General features: G+C 36.5%; 1 protein-coding gene across 1 annotated transcript in view; it reads right to left on the bottom strand.

Moving 5' to 3' along the window:
- iars1 (isoleucyl-tRNA synthetase 1) overlaps window positions 1–26,627 on the bottom strand; it is a 57,288-nt gene that overhangs the window by 13,943 nt on the left and 16,718 nt on the right. The window contains exons 12-26 of the mRNA XM_033966122.2: window positions 24,301–24,392; window positions 22,320–22,418; window positions 18,590–18,716; window positions 15,067–15,140; window positions 14,167–14,361; window positions 13,812–13,898; window positions 12,941–13,024; window positions 10,805–10,949; window positions 9,030–9,150; window positions 8,860–8,951; window positions 7,793–7,870; window positions 6,524–6,645; window positions 3,851–3,953; window positions 3,663–3,746; window positions 1,053–1,227 (exon numbers count right to left, since the gene is read on the bottom strand). Of these exons, the coding sequence (XP_033822013.1) occupies window positions 1,053–1,227; window positions 3,663–3,746; window positions 3,851–3,953; window positions 6,524–6,645; window positions 7,793–7,870; window positions 8,860–8,951; window positions 9,030–9,150; window positions 10,805–10,949; window positions 12,941–13,024; window positions 13,812–13,898; window positions 14,167–14,361; window positions 15,067–15,140; window positions 18,590–18,716; window positions 22,320–22,418; window positions 24,301–24,392 (1,678 nt within the window). The remainder of the gene's footprint in view (window positions 1–1,052; window positions 1,228–3,662; window positions 3,747–3,850; window positions 3,954–6,523; window positions 6,646–7,792; window positions 7,871–8,859; window positions 8,952–9,029; window positions 9,151–10,804; window positions 10,950–12,940; window positions 13,025–13,811; window positions 13,899–14,166; window positions 14,362–15,066; window positions 15,141–18,589; window positions 18,717–22,319; window positions 22,419–24,300; window positions 24,393–26,627) is intronic.

Here is a 26,627-nt window from a genome sequence, read left to right as displayed (position 1 = left end):
CCCTCTGCCTCCTCCCCAGAGACTGCAGGGCTCCCCAGTGCAGAGATAATTGGACAGACAGGATACCTTTTTTTGCTTTGATCGCCCCCAATACAATACAACGCTTCAGGGGGTAAAGGATGTGCTAAGCTTTTTCAAATAATGTTTATACACTGCATTAAATAACATTAAAATTGCTACAATGTGTTGTGAGTATAAGAGAACCTTTAAAATAGAATATAGCTAAGAAAATAATGGTTATTCCAATAATGTCCCATTTACTCTGTCTTAAAAACCAAAATACCAAATTATAACTATTATTTAATCTGAAATCCAGTTAGTTTAAACCTGAAATGATTCTCTCTGTTCTGAATCATCACTACATTACTCCAAGCACCTGTTCTGAGCTTTCATATGAAGCATGACCTGTGCATAACCAGAGTATGAGGAAAAACTTGTATGTGTTTTGTATATGCACATTAAGGGACTAGCAAACCGGGTTCAGTTGTGATTGTAGTAGCTTTTTTAAAACCGTTTTCTCAGCACAAACAGACCTGGAGTTGTGTTTTGTTTCATTCACGCATGTTTAACATAACAGCCCTGCATATTTAGGATTTAAGAGTTCTTCTCTCAAACTGAAAACACTCTGGAGCACTTTCTGTATTACCACATGATATCACGAAAAGGATCAGAGTGCTTTTAAACTCCATGCACTTGAATCATTTGGATGATTTCAGCCCTGGAAAACTACCAGTTCATGACATCACAAGGTGGAACAGAGCACTGAGCTTTGGAGATGTAGACAGACTAATAATGCAGGATTACTCAAACATGTGCGAATGAAACAAAACATAACTCCGGGTATGTTTTTGATGAGGTAACAACATTATTAACGTGGCTTAACGCTCACAAGAGTCCATTTTGTGTAATATAGGATCTTTAAATGAACTATACATTTCTAAAAACATTGTACCATGAGACTGGTGTACAGTCTCTACTAATGCCCATAAGTAACACTGTTCAAAAAGTGTTTACATATTGTTAATCACCCTTTACAGTTTACTTTTACATACCCGTTTTCTGGAAGGCCTCGAGCTGCTCGTTGCTCAGGCTCTTGATGGAGGCGGTGACAGATTTGAACGCGCCCTTTAACCTCTTCCCCAGAACCATGTGATCAGGCTCCGCCCTCAGACTGATCCCGTACCGGTCCTTATCCGTGGAGAGGGTCAGCTGACGAACATTCAACTCCTGTAGGACGAGGAAAAGATTTATAGTATTTTATGAAACTGATTCATTTGTCATAAAGATCATGAGTTTAAAGGTGCATTATGTAACGTGTCTGGTGGGGTCTGCTTATCTCCATGGCACTATGATCCTACAATGTTCCACAGTATGCCATTAATTCATCCATCCAGCATTTATTGAAGTATTTAGGTAGATGTTATTTCATTTCTTGGAGCAATCATAGTTTAGATTAAGCCAATAAGTGGCTCGTCTCCTGCACGATTCCATGGAAACAAAGTTAAAACCATACTTCAGAACATTCTCCATGGAGTTTTATACCATGCTGTGTAATATTATAGCAAGGAACAACATTTCCATAAAAACAAGTAGGAGGAGGCCCTCATTCAGGCCAAGAAAGAGTCACGTTCACGGAGATGCAAACCCACTCACAGTAAGAAGTCGGATGCTGCTGAAGACTTTTAAATTCCTAATATAAATGCAGTCCTTCAACATCTGCTGCCTATATTAACCATTCAAATTAGGCATACTCCATTACCACTTTGTAACTCATGGCTTCAGCAAAGTTTCATATTTTCTACATCATTTAACTGCAACTTTTCACCTTTTAAAAAGCATTTGCCAAAACTGTAATATATATTCATCAGCTCCAAAGGGACATTTTTCTAATATGTTTTTGCTTTGACCATTAACCAACATTAACCAACAAATATCTACCATATCTGCAAAAAAGTGAGCAATGCAAGCCTCTCCAAAACCCAATTTAAATCAGTATTTATATTTTATAGTCATTTTTCAACAGTTCATTAATTTTACAATAATATACTCAAGTCCTCCTAACATCCCAGTCACAATAACACATTTTGAAGTGTGATATATTGTTTAAGTAAATATAGCCGATAAACGGTAAATGGAAACCAAATCATAAAACAGAATTATCTCCCCAAAAATATTCTAAATGTACAATATGGTTTAAAAAATCTGAGCTGCAATAGATTAATAACAGAATCCAACACTTTAGTAGTTAGTAGTTCTGCAGCTCAAATCTCAGCGTAGAACAGAAGAACAACCAAAAGGTTCCCACTTGTGCAAAGAAAAGTACCAAAAATACAAAAATATTGACCCCAAAAATTACTGTCCCATCTATCATGTATGAACATATAAGTTGATATAGTAACTATCATGTTAGGCTTATTGCCTAACCAAGTGAAAGATTGACATACCTGTAATGTGGAAGAACTTTATGAATCAAATGAATTAAATTAGTTTTTGGAGTATGAATAACATTTTAATATTATATCTAGCTATAGCCATTATTAATACATTTAATTCAAAAACAAGAGCATTTTAACATCTACAATTACAATTTACCTCAAGCTGACGACCTTAGTTTCTCCTAATTCTGTTCAGATAAAGCTTGTTTACTTGTGAGAGCCACAGATCAGGGAGGTTAAATGATTTCTTCACCACAAATATATCCAAGTACAAGGAGCCTAAACTTTAAAACAAGGCAACAGCAATCTGAGTAACACCGCTCTGATCCCTGGAGTCTGTTAATCCAATCTCTCTTTTTGTCGGTCAGCACTGAGAAGACAAAGACTTAATTTACATTTACCATGCATCTAGTTATATTTAATCCCTGTATAATGGAATAATGTTGAAATATGCAGCGGCCTCATTCATTTTGGCTTTTCTTTCTGGGGTTGTTGCTGAAAGCAGTTTTTTCTTGTATTTATTTTAAACCTAAAAGCCTGGTTTACAAATATTGTTTAAATTTATAAAGCTTAATTGATTTAAGTTTCAGGCAAAGTCTCCTAGTGTTCAATAAATGAAAAAAATAAAATTCAATGTTACGCCACATCATAAATTATAAGTTTTAAGAACACAATCTCATAATCTCCAGGGAACAGATTTATAATGGAACATATTGCATCTTAAACAGTCACTTCTCATAGCCACCATCACAGTGTGTAGTATTTTGAATATTTACAGGTTTTAAATCAGATGTCCTTCAATGTCTGGATTCCTGAGACAAATACCCATCCACTTAAATCCTTTTTATCAGTACGGTTGGGTTTCAGATGACATCACCACATTATACACGCCTATAATATCTCAGTCAAAAGTAAACTTGACTTTAGTAACTTTAGTACTTTTTTCAACTGTATTTTATTGCTATTCCATAATGAGATCAAAGCCCCAGTCTCTAATAAAACATGGATGGATTTTGTGATCAATATGGAAATCCTGCCCACATCCCAAGAATCCAAAAAACATCCACTGTCAACACAACTGTCCCATTGTAATAAAACAAAACATTTTTGCTTTGATATGGAGTATACACTGCTTGTTTAGATGCTTTTGTTGAAGAAAAAAAGGCATCCAAGTCCTGGAAATCTATAAATTATGAAGCTATGTAAATATCTGTTTTCCTCACTCACCTCCAGGATATATTTCTGAAGAGACTGTATGTCCTTCAATGCCTCTGGGTCCTGGTGAATGACGACCACCTCCTTCAGTGGATACTAAACACAGAGCACAATATCAACCGAAATACATCTGAAGTACAACTATATAAACTTATATACTGCATTATTCAGTTGGGGTATTTAGAGATGAGGTCCTTTACCTTCACTGGGAGGGTTTTTCTGTCTCTGATGACTCGGCCCAGTTCAATCACCGACTGCATCTGAGACACTGCACTCTCAATGCGTTTGTCGATCACACTCTCCCTGATGAATTAAAAAAAACATGAAATGATGAAACAAAAATATGACTGTTATAGAAAAATAAAGTGGTTTCAAATAGCAAAAGGTGGGCAGGTTATTAAAAAAATGTGTAAGAAGAATCTGTAATATTTGAATAGTGAATACATTCTTTATAATGAAAAATGCTAAGTGAATGTATTTTGTTAACTTCTAAATAAAAAGACAGTCATAACACATTTTTCTCTTGGATTGAGATAATATGAATACTGTTTGTGATGGCCCAAAAAGATCTGAGTGGGCAATACTGATAAAAACAAATATCTCATCATTTATTCAACAGCACTTGTTTTAGTTGAGGATTTGCCTATATTTGCTCTGTACCAACTTATAATGTCAGGGAGTGGTAGTTTTCAAGGTAACAGCTAACTTTTACCTTTAGTTCAGTAGAGACTGGTAATTCCAGGACTGAAATTATCCAAATGATTATAGTGGAGGTGTTAGAGTTTAAAAACACAGTGGAGCACTTCCTGTATTACCACATGACATCACAAGGTGGGACAGAGCGTTTTCTGTTTGAGAGAAGAACTCAGCCTAAATATGCAGGATTTGTGTGTTAAACATGTGTGAATGAAACAAAACACAACTCCAGTTATGTTTTTGATGAGGAAACAACATTATAAGATAGATAAGAAAAAAGCGTAATATGAGCCCTTTAATAACATGTTCTTGCTTGTGATTCAATATATTGCAACAGCCCATATTCTGATTATGCGACTTCTGGCGAAACAATATCACAATACTACAATATTTTGGTTACTGTGCCAAGAAAAAGGCCCACCTCTAAATCCAAATTGCCTTTCCTTTATAATGAAACAAACTCCAAGGTTAATAAGAGTCTATAAAATTAAGAAAATATCTCCGCCTAAAGAGATAACTGTTCTACAGCCCACTGAGTAGCAGCAGCTTCATAAGAGCTAAGTGTGTTTGGGGATCTGAATTTTCTAAAACCGGGCTTCACTTCCTGCATTCATAATAACAACAGTGGAGTAAAATGTGTTAAAGTGGACACCAGGGAGGAGTGAATGAGGAGCAGCTGGTGCACGGTAAACCACTGCACGTCTCAACTATAATGGACTGGAATGAATAAACCAAGGGCAAGAAGCAAATAAAGTAACAAAGATGAGGTGGCATAGACTAGCAATCAGCCCCATTAATTTTCAAAAACATGTATTCATCATTTATACATAGATTAAAGAGGGAGTATTACACTTCTATGGGGTATTAACTGCCAACATATAGCTTTAGATGTTTAATTTAGATGACCATGTTACCCTTTATTGTTTTGAAAATGCTATATTCACCGAAAACAATGTATTAACATGTTTTTTAGTTTCAGTTTTAGACATTTTGAGTCTCCCCTCAATTTGTTCTCCACGCTAAGTCACTCCCCCTTCAGAGCTCTATCACATTACAATCAGTATGCATTTTGTTACTGAAAATACTGCACATTAGATCAAAAGTTAGAGTGTATTGTTTTCGAATGCTTTTGTATATTTATGGACAATTGTCTTCTGGGAGCATGGGTGATGGAGGCTTGTGGGCTGAGCATCGGACAGAACCTCACAGCTAACCGCAAGGAGGGTTCAAACAGGGCACAAGAAAGAAACATGCATGGATGACACCTAAAACCTCTTCAGGCAAGTATTTGATAAGGGAACAAAGTTATAACAGGGTAGAACGCTCAAACATGTAAATTTTGCATAATACCCCCTCTTTAAGCAAACAACTTCTAGCAAATTAGAAAAATCATTCTTACTACGAAACATTTAACTGAGAATCATTGAGCCCAAAACAGTGATGGATTATGGGTCGACTAAGGCCTTGGATATTTTTTTTTATTGTTTGAAATAAAATTCTGCTCTTACTGCACCGCTTGAAAAATGTCACAAAACACAAGGAAGCCAGGGGAAACCTTCTGTGAACTTTTCAAACTTTGCTTTTGAATCAACCATCAAAGCCTCAATGTCTACACTAAACAGTTAATAACGCTACGTTGAATTATAAGGCTTATCAAGAAACAGGACAAAATATAATCATTCTTTAGTGGTTAAAAAATAATAGAGGGTGACCTATATACTTGCTTACCCAATATCAATTATTACTTCATTATGGTATTCATTGCAGCTCATGCCTTTTAATAATACTATATATTTTAAAATTGGTTTACTGGGATCATCCTGCTTTGTGTCAGTAGCATAAAGTCGTTTCAGTACTATCGTTTATCATGGTATTTCTCTGTAGCAATTAATCTCTCTTTAAAATGGTCTTATCATAACAGACCTATGTACTGGATCAATAGTTCATTTGTGTTCTCTGCACATCTTTGCATTTAATACCCAGGGGAAATTTCCCTTTGTGGCACAATAAAGTGGAACTTCACTTTTAAAAATGTTTTGTTAGGTGAATTGAGAACCTCCTGTACCAGTTTTCTTTTTGTACTTTAAAAACACATCCGATTTAAAAGGAAGAAAACGTCACATTTGTAATACTGATTTTAACGAGGTCTTTATGAGCACCTATATTTGTTTTCCTACCGCACTTGAGGCAGCATAAGGTAGTGGATGCTGCTGGCGTCCTTGTCCTCCACAGAGGCCGGGTCAATGAGGTGCCTCAGGTTTTGGTACATCATCTCAGTTATGAAGGGCGTGAAGGGAGCCTATGGGAGAAATGAACAAAGTCAACCATGACGAGAAAACATATTACATGCTTTATGCTATAATTGACATTTTCACAACAGCAGCATATGGAAAAAAATATCTGTTCTCTTATGAAATATAATGCATGAAAGGTCAAACAAAGTAGAGCAGCAGAGAGGTTAGCGCTAATGAAACAGCCCCCCATTACAACCGCTGCTAATTCACTTGTATGGCCTGTACTGCGATGGTATTGATCGCTTTGCATGGGAATGTTGTTAAGGAGTTATAAATAAAATCTACTACCACTGATGCATTATTCATGATCACAGAAGGGCACTTGTACTTTATGTGAGGGGGAATGTTTACACTGGTATGGTTTTGGTTGGTCTGAGAAAGTTTACAACATAATCTTTACTAGATTGGCCCAGGCCAATCTAATAAAGATTATGTTGTAAACTTTCAAATAAAGGCTAAAGTAAGTATGTGAGTGAATTACAGAAAGTTTTCCTGTCCAGGGACTGCAGGTGGAAACTAGCACAAGGCATATTTTCTTTTTATAAAATGAATGCCTTTTGTGAATAGTCCCTGCTCAAATAAATACATTTAAATGTAGTTATTGCGATATCGCCATTCTTAATGTTTTTCCTGGTGAAAAATACAGTTAGACATTACACAGTATTACAGTAGAGATAGATGATATTTGCACTTTTTTACACATTAGCTATCGGTCTTAACTCTCCTGCGTAGGCCGATATTTGGTTTAGGTTCATCAATTACTGCATAAAGCTTTATTTTAACACCTTACAATGAAATTACACAGCTCCATTATGGGTTAGAAGTAAAAACAGGGTTGTGAATGTCTAAATATGTCATTATTATTATTATGCAGGGCAGTAAAAAGTTTATGTTAGTATTAATTTTATGGGGAAAATAATCAAGATCAGCTGTTGGTTGCTGTGGATTCTAAACAATCGGTATCGGCACTGGCTATAAAATAAACAATATCGGCCGATCTCAAATGTAGTTAGTTGCTAAAAAAAACACAAAGTTCCTTACACTGTACCATCTATTGGAAAAAGCAGGCCTAAGTAGCAGCTCAGCACATCAGAGCAGGCCAGTCTCCGTGAGAAAAACACTTGTTATTTTGGTGTGAAGAGAGTGACTCACCATGAGGCGGCACATGGAGAAGAGCACGCTGAAGAGGGTTTCCAACGCCCACACACACTCCTCCGAACCACTCTCGCCCTGAAACACAGAGTAGACTTCAACCAAGACCGTTACAATACAATGAACCAAGACTACAGCTGAGACCACCTGCTTTAAGCTACTGATGAATTTACTCCTTTTTCCCCTCTCAACATCCATCTATTGAGTTCATCTATGGGCACTCATGTGTCCTCCTCAAGTAGGTCTGTCACAATAACACATTTTGAAGTGTGATATATTGCTGAAGAAAATATAGACGATAAGCGATAACACTGAAATTAAATTATACCAGTGACATAATAACATAAATGCAGAATTATCCCAAAAGAATATTCAAAATTGTTTAAAAAAATAGCAGCAGAGAACACTTAAGTAGAGGTTTTTATCTATATTAAGTATAAGTATATTAAGTATATTAAGTTAGTTATTCAACCCTTTACAGCTCAAATCTTATAGTATTGCAGCAAAATGGTAAAAAGTCCCTCACTACTACAACGAAAAAGCACCTACGATAATACTAACATCCAAAAACAATTGTCCTATCAGTCATGTATTGAACAGTAAGTCGATATAGTGATTACTGTGACAGACCTATCCTCAAGGTTTTAAAATGTCCCTTTTCTGTTACCAGACTTGCATTGTTTTCACATTGCAGCTAAGCAACCTTCGATTTTAACAGCTGTTATATTTTGGCCTCCACTGAGATGTTATTTTTTTGTGTGGATTGTTGAACAGTATGGCATTAAACTTCTCTATAAGGCCAAGTTACAGATCAGATCTGTGGAGAGATGATGCCACTAACAATAAGAATGAGTAAATGCAAAGTAATTATTTTTAATGCCATACTGTGGAAGAATCTGGGGAAAATCATTTTCTTCAGTGGTGGATATCTTCATTTGAAACAACTTTCTGAGCCAATGTAAACAATCACATAAATACCACATGTTATTTAAGACACTATAAAAGTAACAGAACCGTGAACTACCACAAGGACATCACAGTAATCCCCATTTCAGACCTGAACTCACCTTCAGACGGCGACGGTTGGTCCTGACGTACCAGTTTGTGAGCATGTCCACAAACTTCACCAGGCGAGGAACCACAGTATAGAGACGATAAGCTAAAGTATAAAAAAGTTAATTATCTTACAAATACAAATTCTACTTCAAATCAAATGTTATCAAATGCTTTGTTGTACCGTCCATCTCAGCTTTGAAGAACTGGATGAGGGACTGTGTGAAAGACTGGATCCATTTGTCCATGATGTTGTCACTTTGTTTGGCCGTGTTTTCATTATAGAGAAACTGGAGATTCTCCTCCTGACAGTGTGACAAGAATTTTAACATAAGATTGTACAATGTTGCTAATTTATTATGCAATAAATTAAATGTCTTGCAATAATCACAAAGTCCAAGCTGATTTTCAACTGAGTATTAACCAATAAGAGTAACATTTAGACTTTGTTTAGTCATGAGGTTTTACACTGGGGCAAATCTTAACAAGTAAAAAGGAACATGGAAACCATTTTTACAACCATAACTACTTACTACTTAACCCACCACGTAACTTTTACCCACAAAAGGGACTATGGTTTATTTCTATTGTATAAACAGGTGTTGTGCCTCCTCCAGAAAAGTTACACTGTGTTGCTTTAACCCTTGTGCCCTGTTGAAAAAATGTTTCATACAAATTGACAATTTTATGGCAAAAAACAAAATACACAAACATTAATATTTTTCAAAATTTTTTTTTTCAGATTCAAAGACATATTCATTACCAACACAACCAAACCATTTTTGGTGACTTTCTGTATTTTCATCTGGTTTTACATGCACAAATTGTCCAAACATTTTGTATAGGATGACAATGGTCATGGGGGGAGAGGCAAACATTTGGCACATTTTTGAAAAACTTTTTTTTTCTAAAATTAATTTGATTTTACTGCAGAAAAATTAGCAAAATTATGATAATGGAAGGCAATGGATATGCAAATTTCCAAAACACGCTCAGTGCCTACAAAACTTCTCACGTTGCTAAAATTGGTCAGATCAGGATGAAATTCACGTATGTCTAAAAACCTGTAAAAACACATGTGAATTTGCATGGCAATCAAACAACCACAGTCAGAGTTATCACTATAACTGCACCCTCAGATTCACATATTTCTATACAAGGGCATGTGAGCCTCTGATTCAGCGACCCACAGAAACATCCTTTGAAATATTTTTTTCACTCCAACTATTCAGACTTGAAGAGGCACTCATTACCAACACATCCAAACCATTTTTGGTGAAAAAAATCTCCCTTGCTTTCTAGGCACCAGTTGTTCATAGCTATAACATAATATTTACTAAAACTCACTGAGTTTGCTACAGAAAAATGAAAACTTGCCCCAAAAATTTGTAGGTCAAAAAATGACTTTATAATGGATACACAAATTTCCAAAACAAGCTCAGTGTCTTCAAAACGTGTTACGTCGTCAAAACTGGTCAAATCAGGATGAAACTCACATATGTCTAAACCTGTAAACATCTGCATGAATTTCCATGGCAATCCAACAACAGCTAAAATGATCAAGATAAATGTACATTCAAATACACAAATTTCCCTTAACAAGGCAATAAAAAGACAAATATATCAGAATCAATCAATCAATCAACATTTATTTGTAGAGCACTTTACAACACTCAAAGTGACCAAAGTGCTTCCCAGTAAAATCAAATTAAAACAAGTTAAAATCATACTAAAACAGTAAAATAGGAGAATAAAATAGAATAAAATACATTAATACAACAAAATATAAATAATGATAATGTGTCACAACATTACTAGGTGTTGAAGGCCAGTCTGAATAAATATGTTTTGAGCCTGGATTTAAAAAAAAAAAATGTAGCTAATAGTACTACTTTTAAAAAATACTGTGAGCCTCATTTTTTTAAATATTGTGAGCCTTATTAATATTCTCAGACTTACTTTCTCCAGCCTCTGAACGTTCTGCACCAGGAAGCGGTAGGCGTTGTACCAGGGCAGAAACACATCCTTTAGGACGTCCCGGACCCCCTCCTCTTTGAAACGCAGGTTCTCTGCTCTAACCACTGGAGAGTTGATCAGGTACAGTCTGCAGGGACATTGGGAAATAAGTTTAAAGGGAGACAGTATGTAGGAACCGTTAAACATAACTCAAGTATGTTTTTGATGATTACTGTGGTAAAGTTCATGAGTGTCAAGTCAAAGACAAGTCAAAAATTTGTCTGTGTAATCCCTCAGTCGTCCAAGTATGATCTAACCACAGCTGCCCAAAGTGCTGTACAAAGGCAATACAAAGTGCAATCTCATAAATTCAAACATGCAAAAACTTGATAAAACAATACAACAGAAATGTCCCACTCAGCTTGTGTTAAAAGCCAGAGCAAACAAATGAGTGTCTTTCAAAATGTATCAATTCCTCTAGTATGTGACCAGCTTTCGGTAATAAATGTTTTGAAATGGTAAACTTAATATGAAACAAAAAGCAAGAAAAAAATTGCATTTAAAGGGACTGTTTCTGATGATTACCATCTTAAAAACAAGTAGTTCACCTTTAGTTGTAGCATCGGTCCAAACTTATCACTTTCCCAACCATTAACAATACGTAATTACCGACGCCCTTTAACACTCTCAATTTACCGGGCAAAATTCATGAAAAAAGTGAATTCAACAACATGTGGTTTGATGAATTAACTTTTTTTGTTTTTTTTTTTACAAAACTACTGTACTACTGTATGAGGACACTACTACATTTTAGGGAGGACACTTTTAGAGACACCCTTGAGTTTTGGCAGCAGATCGTTACTCTGGCTTTGTGAAAAGTTGAACTTCCAAGTCCAATAAATCCAGTTCTCTTCATAAACATTTTAAAGATGTGAGAGATTACAAGTGCCTTCATGTCTACTCCTAAAACGTACTTTTTATAGGAACTTTTTATCAAGTTGTTACTCTGCAGTTAACATTGTAATTCAATTCAAAAGTGATTGCCATTTTGTAATAAAGGCCGCTGCCAACATAACACTTATTCAGTATTCAGTGCGTATGTACTCTGCATTAAGTGTTAATCTGTGTAGTAACTCAATCACATCAAACTCTGGAAGAAATCCTTGAGCTTTGGCTGCAATTCAGTCCTTGGGACTTTTCAGAAAAAGGGAAAGAAATTGGCAAAAATAAAAAGTTGGACTACTGTGGAGTAAAAACATGTCAAACTGAAAAATCATGTTCCCCACGCCCCGCTGTTGATAGATGGATTTTAAACAATGTGGATTATTATACTGCATTTGAAAACCTCCACTCTGAAGTTCCTCTTTACTGTAAATGTGGGCATATGGTTTGGCAGCATAGTGCTTTATTCATAGGCCCATATGGTGCTGTGTGTTTACACCGGAGGGCAAAGGACACTACTATGTATGTACTCTCTATCCAATCTCAATATTTACTGCTCTATCGCTTATGGTAACAGTAGCTGAACAAGAACTGTGCAAGTAATGTAGGAAACTGTGTAAACTTCTGATAAATAAGTGTAAAAGGTGTTGGTGGTTGAAGTACAGAAAGTAGCCATGATGAAAGAAAGAATCACAAACCACATAGATTCAGTATCGAAAAAGTACATAAATGGGATAAAATTGGATCTTTTCCTGTTTGTGACAAAATCTGTATCAAGAGCCAAGCCTTCTCCTTGAGATCAAAATCAAGTTTGAAATCAAGTCCCAAGTGCTAATATCAATGGTAAGAGTAATAGGAGTTGTTGTAGTAGTAGTTTAAGTAGTAGTTATCATAGTAGTCACAGTAGTAGTTGTCGTAAGTTGTAATACTATTAATATAAACCTGGCATACTTTGAAACATATTTTATCCTAATAAGATGTTTTCCACACAGTACTAGTAACAAGAAGGCTTTTCACACAATTACAACAGCTTTTCAAGACTTCTGGGGCTTTGGGGAGTTCCTTGTCCCTAATGTACATTGTTCTGTTGGTTGTGGGGCAAATATTGAAACATTTCTGACATAAACATGGAGATCAGAAGCCAGTGGCACATAAACTTCCACGCTTCATTGGCCCACACGAGCAGTACCAACTAACCTGAGGGCATCGGCACCATAATTCTGCACGATAAGACCGGGATCGGGGTAGTTTTTCTTGCGTTTACTCATCTTCTGTCCATCACTGAAGGGAGAGAGGGAGAAAGTGAGAGAGAGGAGAGATGGATGTACAGGCATTAATGTACAAAGGCAGGAGGAGAGCATGCATGATCAGAAGTGCATGTTGGGAAAAGCCCGAGTTGGATTTTTCAGTTTAAGTGAAGTCTTCCAGGTCAGCAGTCTGGTGAGCATTGAGCTGCACTGACCCCCGGGGCTGAAGAGGAGATGCTAGTGCTGCGCTACAGAGGCTAAAGCTAGCATACACTGTACGACAACAATCAGAAGAAACTACAAGTAGTGAACTAAGTAACTTTCTGGTTAGGGGTCCTACTCTTGCTTGTCTCCATGGGCAAGTTATTGCTTTGCCTGGAATAGTCCACAGTATGACATTAAACTCATCCATCTACCATTTATTCAATTACATGTATTTTTATTGCTTGACAGTAAGTAGGAAAAACGCGCGCTGCGCAGATTTGACCTGTTACTTAGCCTGGTGAAGTCACCTCCTTGTCTCCATGGAGATTGATTAGTTTAATGTCATACGGTTTTTATTCCAGGCAAAGCAATGATCTCTCCATAAAAGTTAAAGTGGACAATGCCTACAGCTTGATTTAGCTAATAGGGCATAAGCGTCACACTAGTGAGTCATAGCATTAAATCATGTCCAATTAAGTCACACTATAACTAAATGATATTTCAAAAGGCATATATGACATTTTCAGGTTAATATTCAATGGTACAAAATACAAAATTATATAAATAACGTCAAGGACAGAAGGGCGAAAAAGTGATTGTAATTTGCTGTACTGTACCTGGCCAAGACCAGACCATTGACAATGACGTTCTTAAAGGGAGGTTTGCCGAACAAAGCAGTGGAAAGGACCAGGAGGGTGTAAAACCTAGAAAAACAAACAATATTTTTTTTTACTAATCAAATACAAGAATTTTAGGTTTTTCCAAGGTTAGTAGCACAGGAAATGGTTTAGTTTTGTTGCGAGTACTAGCCAATGCCATATTGTTCACAATAGTTGTAGATTTAGTATTTGGTGTTTAAGTGAGTTGACAGTTCTTCTCATTCAAACACATTTCGTTGAATTGGTGACTGTGTGTTAACGTGTATATGAAAAAAAAAAACATCTAAATCTATCTAGTCATGCTTCTTCTCACCATCCTCTGGTTTGGTCGATGCCCTCGGCGATGAAGTCTGCGGGGAAAGTATCTTCAAACTCCTTTCTGTTCTCAAAGGGATAGTGCACCTGGGCATAAGGCATGCTCCCAGACTCAAACCAACAGTCAAAGACCTCGGTGACTCTGCGCAGCACGCCTTTACCACAGCGGGACGGGATTGTCAGACTGTCAATACTGCAATGATGGAAAACAATATCTATACATTAATATCTGAAATAACCACACTTCTTACTCAATATTACCTTGTAAATGATTAAAAATACGAACAACTATAATTGGTAATTGATAACGTTTTTTTTATACCACAATAATAAACACTCTTTTGGTGACTTGCTTTTGTCAGCATGGAAGGGCATTTTGCTGAAAATTGCCTTTATGACATTCAAAAGTCAGGTCTAGAGATTGACCAATATGGATTTTTCATAGTCAATGCTGATTGTTTAGAATCCAGATCAACTGATGGACAATAAAATCTGCCAGTGTTTTGGGGCCAATATGTAGAGCAGATTTTGATTATTTTGCACAAAATCTGAAATTTGAATTTATTAAAAGAGAGCTCACTCAGAGCTCTGTTTTACCATAATTCTATAAGATAGCTGGTGTCATATTTTTGCAGTTACCTGTACTCTCTACGAACTAAAGTGTTCAAATAAAGTTTGATGGGTGTTTTTAGATCTACTGGTGTGTAGGCTACAATAACCACATAGTATAATCGACCTTACAGATCTACTAGATCTAGTCACTAATAATTGCAAGCAACTTTTCAAAAACTTTGGCAAAGTTACTGGAAAATGTTTTCCAAAGCCCATCTTCATTTGAGACCGGTATTCATTTATTCAAACTTAACTAATGAAATGACTAAATAAAGTGCCTTCTCACCTCTCCCTGTGCAGATCAGTGACTTTGACTCCTGTCAGCTCCTCCAGTTCAGCCATGGAACCAATACACACCACCTTTACACAAGAATAACAATACAAAAATTGTATTAAATTTAGACATCATCACTATTAATTACATAATTCTAACCTTCTACCCACTCCAAACCCCATACCAATACCCATAGAGAAGTACTATTAATGCCACACGAGTCAACCTGCTAATTTAAGGCCTCTTTTGCGTGTATTATTATCCCAATGTCACAGATTTAGGCCTACTTTAGGAAACCTCTAGGTAACTTTACCTCCAAACTGTTACGTCGACTCCTCAGAGAGCTAACCTGTAGGATCTGCTCCATTTATGCCAAAGCAAAGTGGCCCAGATACAGCCCCATTTTCAATTTAATTTCATTTAAAGGCTATGGAGGTAATGGACATGGTTATGTAGCGCTGCAAGCTACATGACTTGGAAGATGTCATTCTAATCTACTGTCGATTAATAACAGTATATTTTTGTCAAATTTGGCTAAAAATTAAGCAACAAACTAAATAAATACAATTAAATCTGATTTTGCAGTAAGGGTCGCGGGTCATTATTTTGGGGGTCCCAGTTTAGAAAAAGAAAAAAAGTAATTTTACATAATAACATAAATCTAGCTTGGGACGAACACTATACCAAGGAAATAGCAGCATTAGATAATGAACTAATAATGGGGAAACATGGAGCAGATAAAACAAATTCACTTCAATTTTTAATGAAATAACTGCAGAAAAAAGACCAGTACAGCAGTAGTGGTACTATAGTAGAAATATTTATGGTAGGAGCTGTGGTGATGGATAACAGTAGTGGTTCCGGTCAAAACAAAAAGTACTTAAGAAATAGCAGCAGAATCTTCTATGTAGTACTCATAAAAAAAATACTTTGACTATACTGGAAATAAATGATTAGGCAGAGAAGGAGTATTGGCAGCCACTGATAAACTGCAGTGTGTTTTGGGCGTGTGAGTGGAGTGCCCACAGAGGGGAAGGGGGGTGGGGGGGGCATCGGGGACAGTTCTGGAAACAGCCAGGATCCTATTTGAAGAAGGAGGTCACGGACTGTCCCTCTTTCAGCCTCTGAGCGAGACTCCATTTCTCCAACACTCAAACAGCCCCATTTACGACATCGCCACGGCGCTCGGGCACAGGGCAGATTGTGACGCACTGACCAAAAATTACTCTGCCACTTTCATCGTGGAACATTAGAAATTGACTTGATTTAAATAGTTATTTTCAACACACTCAAAATTGTAAGTGTGCATGTATTCAATCCATTATGATATTGATTATATAGAAGCCTATACTCTTCCCATACAGAGAGGATGTGCAATTGAGATCGAGATTCAGTAATTTATATCTGTCAGTCATCAACTTGGGCATTTTCAATCGTGAGTGCTACAGCCAATCCTATGCCAGTAAAAGCATGTGGTTTGGAGCAGAGATCTGACTGCGAGGGAAAACATTTGACTACCATTTGTGTGTTGAAAAGCCATGATTAAAATGTATTGGTCATGTTCAAGAACTTCAAATACTGAAAGCCATTTGTCTTTAAATAACATTTGAAATCTTGATCAATCACCATAAAAAAAATAAATAAAAAAATCAAATTTCATTTGCCCAGCCCCAATACACCACCTTGTTCTGTTTTTGTACACGCTGCTGTACCTCACCTCTGCTGCCATCATCTCTGGTGAAGTGAGTTTAACGCGCCTCACGCTCTGCTCACTTTGTTTATTTATTTGCCTTTAATGAATTATTGATGTGATCTGTTTCAGTTTTAGTTTGACGGTGGTCTCAACAGTGCCTCAGGGGAGCAAATTCACACGGCATACACTGGTCTGTCACCGCCTCTCTCTATCTCCCTCTCCATCACTCTCCTTCTCCCACCACCTCATCTCTCTCTTTCCTTCTCTCCCCCTCTCATCCTCTTTCTCCCTCCCCTCTCTTTTGCTCCTCTTCTCCCTCTCAGTCTCTCACCTCCCCTCCCTCTACCCCTCTTTTTTCCACCCTTTCCTCTCTCTCACAGCAACCATCTCTGCTCCAGACCCTTCAAACAGAGACGTGAGCTTACTCAAGTGTCAAAACCAGGTCAGAGGGGAGAGATGCCCTGGCTCTGTGCGGGAGAAAATACGCTTTGGAGTACCACGGGCAAGAAAATACTTAGAGATGGGGGATATTTATATTGCATAAGGCTGTCAAATCAATCAATACCTGATACAAATCAATACTAGTTTGAACAAGTATCAGTACACAAAAAAACTGTAGATAAATAAGACAGAAGTTGACAATTCCTGAATAGTTTTTGAATGGTCTGGATCTATATGTAAACTAGTATAAGATCACATGATAAGATTATAGGTACAGTATGTCACTTTCTGGAGATGGCACGTCACTTGAATGATTCCATGGAAATAGAAAGTTAAAGCAATAATTTGGAACATTTAGATACGTTTTACGACATACTGTGGAAGTTTATAGTCAAAGGAACAACATTTCCACGGAGAAAAATATGAAGAGGTTTGCGTTTATTGCACTGAAAAATCAATCATCTCAACTTGTTGTGAACGGGTTTGTATCTCCACAACCAAAATGAAAAATCAAGCTTTTAGTCTTTTTTTGGCTAAGAAGTTGCATTCTGTGCCTTTATTTTGTGTTGAAACTGACTGAGTGGTACAGGAGTATTGATAATTTCTGACATTACTGTATATGGTAAGGAGGATATGTGTTGCGAGAAGCTGTGTTTATAAGACAGTTTAGTTAAGAAAAAACAAAGCAAAAACAAAAAAAACACGATTGACATGATGGATTTACGATGAGCCTAACGATCTGCAGATAGTCAGATAGTATTTTTCAAACCAAGGACCAGAACTACAATTTTATTTTTTCCATGTAGCATCTTACCACTAATGGACTAAAATGAGTGAGTCATGGTTTGCGTAGTACAGGGAAAAAGGTAACACAAAAAAATTGTTTGGTTAATGCGGCGAATACAAGACATAATCCAGAACTACAAGGAAGATGTGTTTTTTACCGTTCTTAGTTAACTAATAACTACTAAAGTATAGTGTTTTAATGTGCAGCACAATTTACTATGGAATCTACTACTGCTGTAAAAAGTGCTATAGAAATTAATTGGATTGAAAATACTAAGTCACACATTTTAATTCAATGTTATTTTTTTATTAAAACAAATCCGTAGTAATTTCCTTAGCATCAACATAACTGGCCATTATTAAGAGTAAAGAGTCTACGTTGTGGTCCTCCAAATTCTGAACTCTGCTTCAAACCAAAGCTTTTACAGCGAGAGGATTGGCTGTAGACCACTTCATTAAAAAGACCCAAGCTGATCATTGACAATTAGAAATGACAGGATCTTGATCTCAGTTCAAATTAGATTAATTGCACAGCCCTACATAGAGGCCTCTTGTTTTGCTTCTTTGAGTGTCGTACTTTGTAACTCAGTGTATAAGCACAGTTTGATTGCTGACCTCCTCGTAGTCATCGCTGACCCACAGGGGGATGGGAGTGCCCCAGTATCGGTTCCTGGACACGGCCCAGTCTCGAGCATCTCGCAGCCAGTTTCCAAAACGCTTCTCTCGCACAAACTCTGGGACCCTACAGGAGGAAATATGGAAAGTCAATAAGACGTCATAACCTGAGACTTAATAATAATTCTGACTGTATTTCTGCATTACACAGTTATAAAAAAAATATTGATACCCTAGAAAACTAGTACTGAAACTAGATTTGAACAACACTGAAAAAATATAAATAGGAGAATATTTAACCTTTTCTGAATAGTTTTAGAATGGACTTTATCTATAGAAGAATCAGTATAAGACTACACAGTAATATTAAAAGAACCACTGTTATTTGTGTTGAATCAGAATAGGAGAGTATCAAGTCTTTTCCAATACTTAAACCTGCCCTAAGTATAAGAAAAAACAGTAAAACTTATAACTGGCATTTCATTTAATTAAGGACTAGGGTTGTCAAAAGTATCAATTTCGAGATATTAATCGATACTAAAACTATTATGAAAATTAGATACTCATTTGAACAATAGGCCTGTCATGATAATTACAATATTGACTTATCTTATTCAATATGTGAAAGCTGGAACAATATTTTTTGGGGCTCAATATGTACCGCAAGGGGTTTTTGTTTATTTCTTTGTAGTACCATAAGATTAGAGCAGTTTAGGGTGAAACAAGTAACTTCTACGAGTCATTATAGATACAAACTAATTATCGTTTCATTCTTCTTCGTAGAAGTTCATGTTTTTTTAATAGTATACATTTGGAATACCATAGTAATCCTGAGAGATAATCCCACTTCAGGGTTATTGTGTCAGTGGCATAAATTAGTTTAAATATTATCGTCTTTACCGTACTTCTAAATTTGTTATCATGACAGGCCACTTATAAGCATTGATAGTGAAAAATAATAAAATACAAAATACCGCATAAACAAAACATAATCTATACCAGAACTAATATAATACCACATAATAATATTAGCGAAACTACTAAGATTTTGTGCTGAAAAATAATGTTGTTTATAATGACTATGACTATAATGATGTTGAAATTATTATTGGTTTTCCCTTGGTATCAAAATTAGATTAGAAGTTTGAGTATACGAAACTTCAAGTACTTTTTGAAAAATGCAAAAATTAAGAGTTCAAATGCATCAGGGAGGCTAACCAGCTACGTGCTAACTAATATCCATAACGTGGTTGTCTTAAGTCCAAAAAGGCTGTTTAAAATGCATGATTCTTCAAAATGTTTTAATAACTTTACCGTTTATAAAGTTTCAGAAACAGATTTTAAATAAAATTATCTGTCTTGTGGTCATTAGTTACCACATATTACTGATTACTTATACTGATTATCCCCGAGCAAGATTTCAAACTTTTAATATTCATTATTTTGGAAAGTCTATGAGTAAAATTTATGGGAAATTTTGTTATGAAGCTGTGGGGTGGATGGTCACTCTTGAGCTCCATAGTGACAGACTAAAGAGCAAACCACCAGAAGAACTACTGATTTTGTGTTGTATAATTACTTATGTATGGCCAGATAAAGTATAAAGATATAATTTTCCTCATGCATGAATTATCTGATTTTAATCTTTATCAGAAAAACAAACAGCTCTGCTCTTCATGAGGCTCAACCACAAAAGGTTATCACTTCCTTCAAGGCATAGTCCTCTTTACATTTATATCTTATACTTTATACTTAGCACCAACCAATTACTGACTTTGCGAGTATCTCACAATCTTGATATCTTTGGCAGTTTTCCCTCTTGGATAACAACATAAGGGAACTGATCTATATCTTTACAGCATATATTAAAACATGATTTCTTATTTTGTTGTGACTGTGGCAAAGTTCTACTGCTGGACCAAAGACAAAAGTGATAAAAACAAATTGTTTCTATCAAAATGTTCAGGCTCTGGGAATTATATTTTGATAAATTCTGAAAACTTAAATCAAAACATTATCCTTTCCTATCCTAACATGCCATCTCACAGTCTTGTAATTTTCTAGATTTTGTTGGTGCAGTGTTGCTCTGGTGCAGCTGGTAGTGTGTGTATGTGTGTGTGTGTGGGTGTGTGGGGGTGTGTGTGTGTGTGTGTGTGTGTGTGTGTGTGTGTGTGTGTGTGTGGGGGTGGGTGTGTGTGTGTGTGTGTGTGTACAATCCATTCGCTAACCAATGAGTTCATCAATTCCCATTTGAAGAAGGCATTTCTATTTAGGCCCCTAATATATCAATTTAACGATTTCTTTGGCAGAGTTCAGCACCACCCCTGCAGCCCACCACTCCCCCACTCTCTTCCCCCGCTCAAGGCTAAATCTGGATTTAAACTGCACCACAGTCTTGTAGAAAAACCCATTTAGGCAGAGGAAGGTTTCTATTGTAGGTCAAATACAGGGGGGGTGGGACGTTATAGAGTGAACTGGAGAAATTAGCATTAGCAACTGAATCTGCGGATTGAGCCTGATACAAAAATGTTTGGGAAATGGCGACAAAACATAGCACATCACCTGCATTCGGAATTGTCTCCAAAGAGATAAATTTTATGCCACACTGTGGAATATTATAGCCTCAAGGACAGCATTTCCATGGAGACTATGAAATTCAGGTTTACGGAGATGCAAGCCCAGCATTCATAGTAAGGATACATATTTTTCAGTTTTTTCAGAAAAATCATGATTTCATTTTAGTCTGTTTTTGGTTAAAAAGTTACATGGCGGGGCAGTTAAGATCAAGCATAATGTTTCTTACAACTAAAAATTCCAGTTTTAAAAATATATTACCAAGGCAACCATTATGATTGCAGAGCCCTGCTTAACATAACACTGGGTAAAAAATGATGAAAAAAATACATGTATAAAACCCCGTCTTTAACAGCAGATTTTGCTTCTGAAAACTGTACGCGTGTTCTGCCTGCTCCTGTAGATCCTCACCTTTCTAACGCACCTCATTCATCTCGGTTTGACAGTCCCATTACCAGCGGCAGCACAGAGACAGGAGCACAGGGCAATACCACTTAGCAAAGCCATCATGTGCACACACACTTCTGATACTGGGATTTTCAATTACAATTAGCATTAGGCTAATGTTACCCACTAACGTCATTTAAAGTGTATTATGCTTTATAATACTTTAAAAGGGGCATTAACAACGATAAGGTGAAAATAGCAGAGGGACGGTATATCAAGCCTCTAGAACTATTTATCAAGAATGCTTCTATTCTTCCCAAAATTAAGTTCTTTCTTGTTACTTTCTGGTGCATTGTGTAACTTTTCTGGCATGGGGTTCAGAAATTAATTGTCTCCATGAAGATGTTATTGCTTTTCTTGGAATCTTTTTGGAAAATTTCTCTGGCATTAACATATCCATTTTGTTGTCACTTGCCTGTCTTAATGAAGAATAGATACATTTAATGCCATACTAACTACTTAAGTGTTTCATTCTATTTATTTATTGCAGCTCATGATTTTTCAACAATATTACACATTTAAAATAGTTTTGCGGTTTAAGTCTGCTCTTGGGTTATTGTGTCAGTGGTATAAATTAGCTGCAATACTGTCTATATTTCAGCAATATACTGCACTTATTGTGACAGGCCTATGTATGAAGACCATACTGAGTTATACATTGACCACACAAAAAGAAATGAATTCGCGTGTAAGAAAGAAAATATTTTACCAATAGCATTTCCCGTTGTTGTCCAACAGTTTGTCCACCATGTTCTCCACTCGCACAAACCAGCTAGGCACAGCTTTGTAGATGAGAGGTGTGTCTGACCTAGGGAAAAATACACAATGGTCATTTCACTTTATGTAGTCATTTTACTTTATATAGTCAAAACATAATAATAAAACACGATCGCACTACATGAGTTCAATTATGCAGACTGGTGTTTTGGTAATGTTTTGAAATGACACTAGTCAGAGGGACCAGTGGTGCAGAATGACAGTTTTGCTTCCTTCAGTTTACCCCGGGGCAGCAGCGGCTAAGTGACTTGCCATTGGATATGGAGTAAATAGTGCAATAGAAAGCATTTTGAGTGCATTTCTGTGCATTTGTAAATTAATTTTAGTCCCACGTAAAGCTAACAAACAAACTGGCTACATAAGGTCTATTGGCAACACTTAATAATATAATAATAATAACTACACTACTTAAAGCCTATATAAAGCATGAACAAACTTCATAATGGGCGAACAGTTAATCAAGAATGATTCGGGTTAGTATTAAATAAATAGTTACTAAGCTTGAATCATTCTTAATAAACTGTTTGTTCAGTGATCTGAAGGTTCTCGTCATAAACATCACTGGTTGAGCAGTCAGATCCACTGACCCACAGGTTGGCAGTGTCTGTGTACACTGGAGTATGAATGTACGTGTGAATGTGTGTGTGAATGGTTGAGTGGTTCCTTGATGTAAAGTGCTTTGAGTGCTATGAAGGTGGAAAATGTGACCACTATTTTCATGATAAAGTGTTTGTTCATGCTTTATTAAGGCTGTAAATACTGTATTATAAAGTCTACTACCATCTGGCTCTCCATAAGGGATCTTTAGTTACCGTGGGATAATGTGGGCTGATGTTATGTGTAAGTCAGCAGACTGGCTCTGCATTGATTTTGAGCAGAAACCACAAACCTCTATTGACAAAGTGCATGGATCCTCAGGGAACATTGTGAACAGAAAACCTACAAACCACCAAGTCTGAATACAAGGATTTTACATCAGACCACAGCACAATACCTGACATTTATCATCATTGATATATTAACAAGTCCAATGGATATCATTGTGTCAAAGGTCTTTTGAGAGAGACAGATTTTATCAGGGAAATGGCAACTCCACTATAAATCACACTGGGGCTGACAAAATGTAAATGCAGCGCAGTGAGATACATAGCATTTTTATGGTAAATCGGATTAGATTGGGGTCTTAATTTGAACTGTGGTGGTTGGTTTAGAGGCGGGGGTTTAGGGCCAGTGTTTAAATCCAGATTGAATCTAGTCTTGTTAGATTTAGGTAAACTTAAATTGAGACTAAGCTGGTCTACGTCTGGGATTTATACTGATACCACATTAGTTTAGTTCTTGTTTAGGACTAGAAAAGATTATTCCCAGTTTAGTCCCTTTAGGCCAGGGGTGGTCAATTTCTTTGACACATGGGTCACAATGGGTTCTAAAGATTTGGCCTGTAACATGTAGCAAAGCTTGAATATGCAAGGCTCACTGTACAAATTGTTTTCCAAATGCATTAATTAAATTAATAATTAATTTAATAAATTTCAGTTAAATAAACACAGCAGAAAAACTTTGAACAAGGTTTACCTTACCTATTTAATATAACTTGGTCACGCTTGGCGGGCCGGATTAATAAGCCTAAAGGGCCGTGTGTGGCCCCCGGGCCGTAGTTTCCCTATGTCTGCTTTAGGCTCTTTAGGCCAGATTGTCAAAATAAAAACTGACTGTGTTAAATATTAATGGGCAGTCCCATCATCAACTTTGGTTTACACAATTTGTAGCGTCTCCATTGATGTTAACATGAAATTATATTTCTAAGGACAATCCCCAAAGCATGACTAACCTAAATATAAATAATTTTTTCCATTTATTTTGGGACTTGGGAAGCAGTGGTTTTATTATAGCCCCGTGTGAACATGTCTTACCTCCAGCAGAATGGGTAACTGTGTTTGAACGTGCTGGCATTGACGAGACGCCCGTGCTCCTTCAACCACTTGATGATATTTTTGTCAGCATCCTACACACACAGAAACACACACAACAGAAGACAGGCATGCACTTTAAGAAATACTCCCAGAGGCCATGTTAAAAATACATAAAACATCTCCTACTCAAATACAAAGTTAGCTTGTTCACATTAGCTTAGCAATAAGAAGCAATAATGAGAACTGTGATACAATGATTGATTAAAAACCAACCTTTCTTCTGTTGTTAGACGTGTGTTTGGGTTCTTATATTTGAATCAGTTATAAAATCCTTATGATCATCTATCAATTACATTAAATCACATGTATCTCTCCATAGATGCATTATTTCTTTGCCTGGAATGTTCCACAGTAGGATTAAAATTAATCATTTCCATGGAGACAAGAAGATGATACCAAAAGGCCAAGTTGCAGTTACATCTGTAAATCCAAAACCTATGTGTTTAAAGTCATTCTGTTGAACATGGTAAGCAAAGAATTAACATTTCCATTGAGACAAGCCAGTAGCAGATCCATTGGAAAGGTTACATAGAGCACCTTTAATACATCATTTGATGTGTAATCATGTTTCATAGTGATAGTGAATTCAGATCGACTGACATGTTTTTTTTTTTCATAGCTGATGCAGATACCGATTGTTTCGCATCCAGAGCAACTGATAGCCGATAAGCTCTGCCGATATTTTTCAGCTGATATGTAGGGCCAGTTTTTATTATTTTCCCCAAGTTCCATCATGTAAATTTACCAGATTCACCCACAGCCATAAGACTATAATAGCAGTTGCAGTGCAGTTATCTGTTTATACTAAAGTGTTCAAATAAAGCTATTCTTTTATGAAATATTCCTCAGGCAGCAGGTTGGCCAAAACATCAAATCGGCCTGTGCTGGAGATTGAAGCCCGACAGCTAATACGCTAATAAAGGGTAAATATCTGCAAATATATGCGTACATTCACCATTCTCATGTTTTTTTCACAATCCCATTGAGAATTAATGAGCCCAGGGACACACAGCTTTCACGACTCCTTGAAATTTACTCAGCATTAGAGCACAGTTTATTCAGCCTTCCTCACATGTAATCTGTTTGCAGTATTATAAGCTCACCTGACAGCTCTGTTTGCATAATATCTGGTGTTATTAGGGTCAATTACTTCAATCTTAACAGGAAATGTAGTCATCAGTTCAACGATAAGCTATATTACTGTAAGCATAGCCATAATAAACTCTGTGTGTGAGAGAGAGAGTATGGAGGGGAGGGTGAGAAAGAGTGTGAAATGTGAGCGTATGAGTTTGTAAGTGTGTAATATTTTGGTATTTGATTTTCTTGACAAATTCACTGTATTGATTTTTCTACAAATAATCCCACTGCTTTTTAGTGAAATTTGAACAGTTTTAAAAGCCCTTCTGGGGACTGGTGTTGCGAATTGGCCCAGGCTATAAACACTGTGCATCAGATTACTCAGTTGTTACTCTATGGTTGTTGTATCTGTCCCTATTCAAATAAACAATAAAAAAAATAATAAATAAATAAAACATAATTTGAGATGTGTTTGCCGACAGTCCCCATGCGTCTTTGATTCTACAGATTTTGAATGGAATGATATATATTTTTTTGTTATTGTTTATTCATTCACACCCCACAAAAAATACATAATTTATAATTTATAAATCTAAATAGATAATTGTGCTGCACATGCATTTTTTAGCTCACTATCTAACACCTAATCAGCCTTGTGCAAGTTATCACACAGTATTTCATCTTCCTCCAACCAAGCCTGAAAAGCCAATTAACAAAAGACTCATAAATATTAATTCTCGACATGGTGGAGCTAGGCAAACTGCAGTGACCTTTTAGTTTTTCCGCCCATGCTAAATTTTGTAATGCCTGACCCGTGCTCATTAAAACATCAGAGTGTGCTTGTAATGTGGGGATATAGAGCAACTTCACTTCACCACCTGGTCCATCAAAACAAAAATGAGGTGGTAGAAAGTTAATGAAATAGAGGTTTTTGAGAGATTAAAAAAATGTAAACAGAAGGCTAAGCCAGTGGAGATTCTTTAATGGGGAAATCAAACCTGGGTCGTCATGGAAGTATGGATATGGCTTAAAATTAATTAATTATTGGAGGAATACTAATATAATGAGAATGAGTTTGGTGAACTAAACACTTTCCCAGCACCTGGATTACTCCTTAATGACATCACAAGGTGGAACAGCCCATTCTGAGCTATTGAGCAGGGAGATTATCCAAATAAACTGATAAAACA

The sequence above is a fragment of the Periophthalmus magnuspinnatus genome, chromosome 5 (assembly GCF_009829125.3).
Source record: "Periophthalmus magnuspinnatus isolate fPerMag1 chromosome 5, fPerMag1.2.pri, whole genome shotgun sequence".
Lineage (NCBI taxonomy): Eukaryota > Metazoa > Chordata > Actinopteri > Gobiiformes > Gobiidae > Periophthalmus > Periophthalmus magnuspinnatus.
The sequence above is the reverse complement of the archived record's forward strand: the minus strand, read 5'-3'. Positions and strand labels throughout refer to the sequence as shown.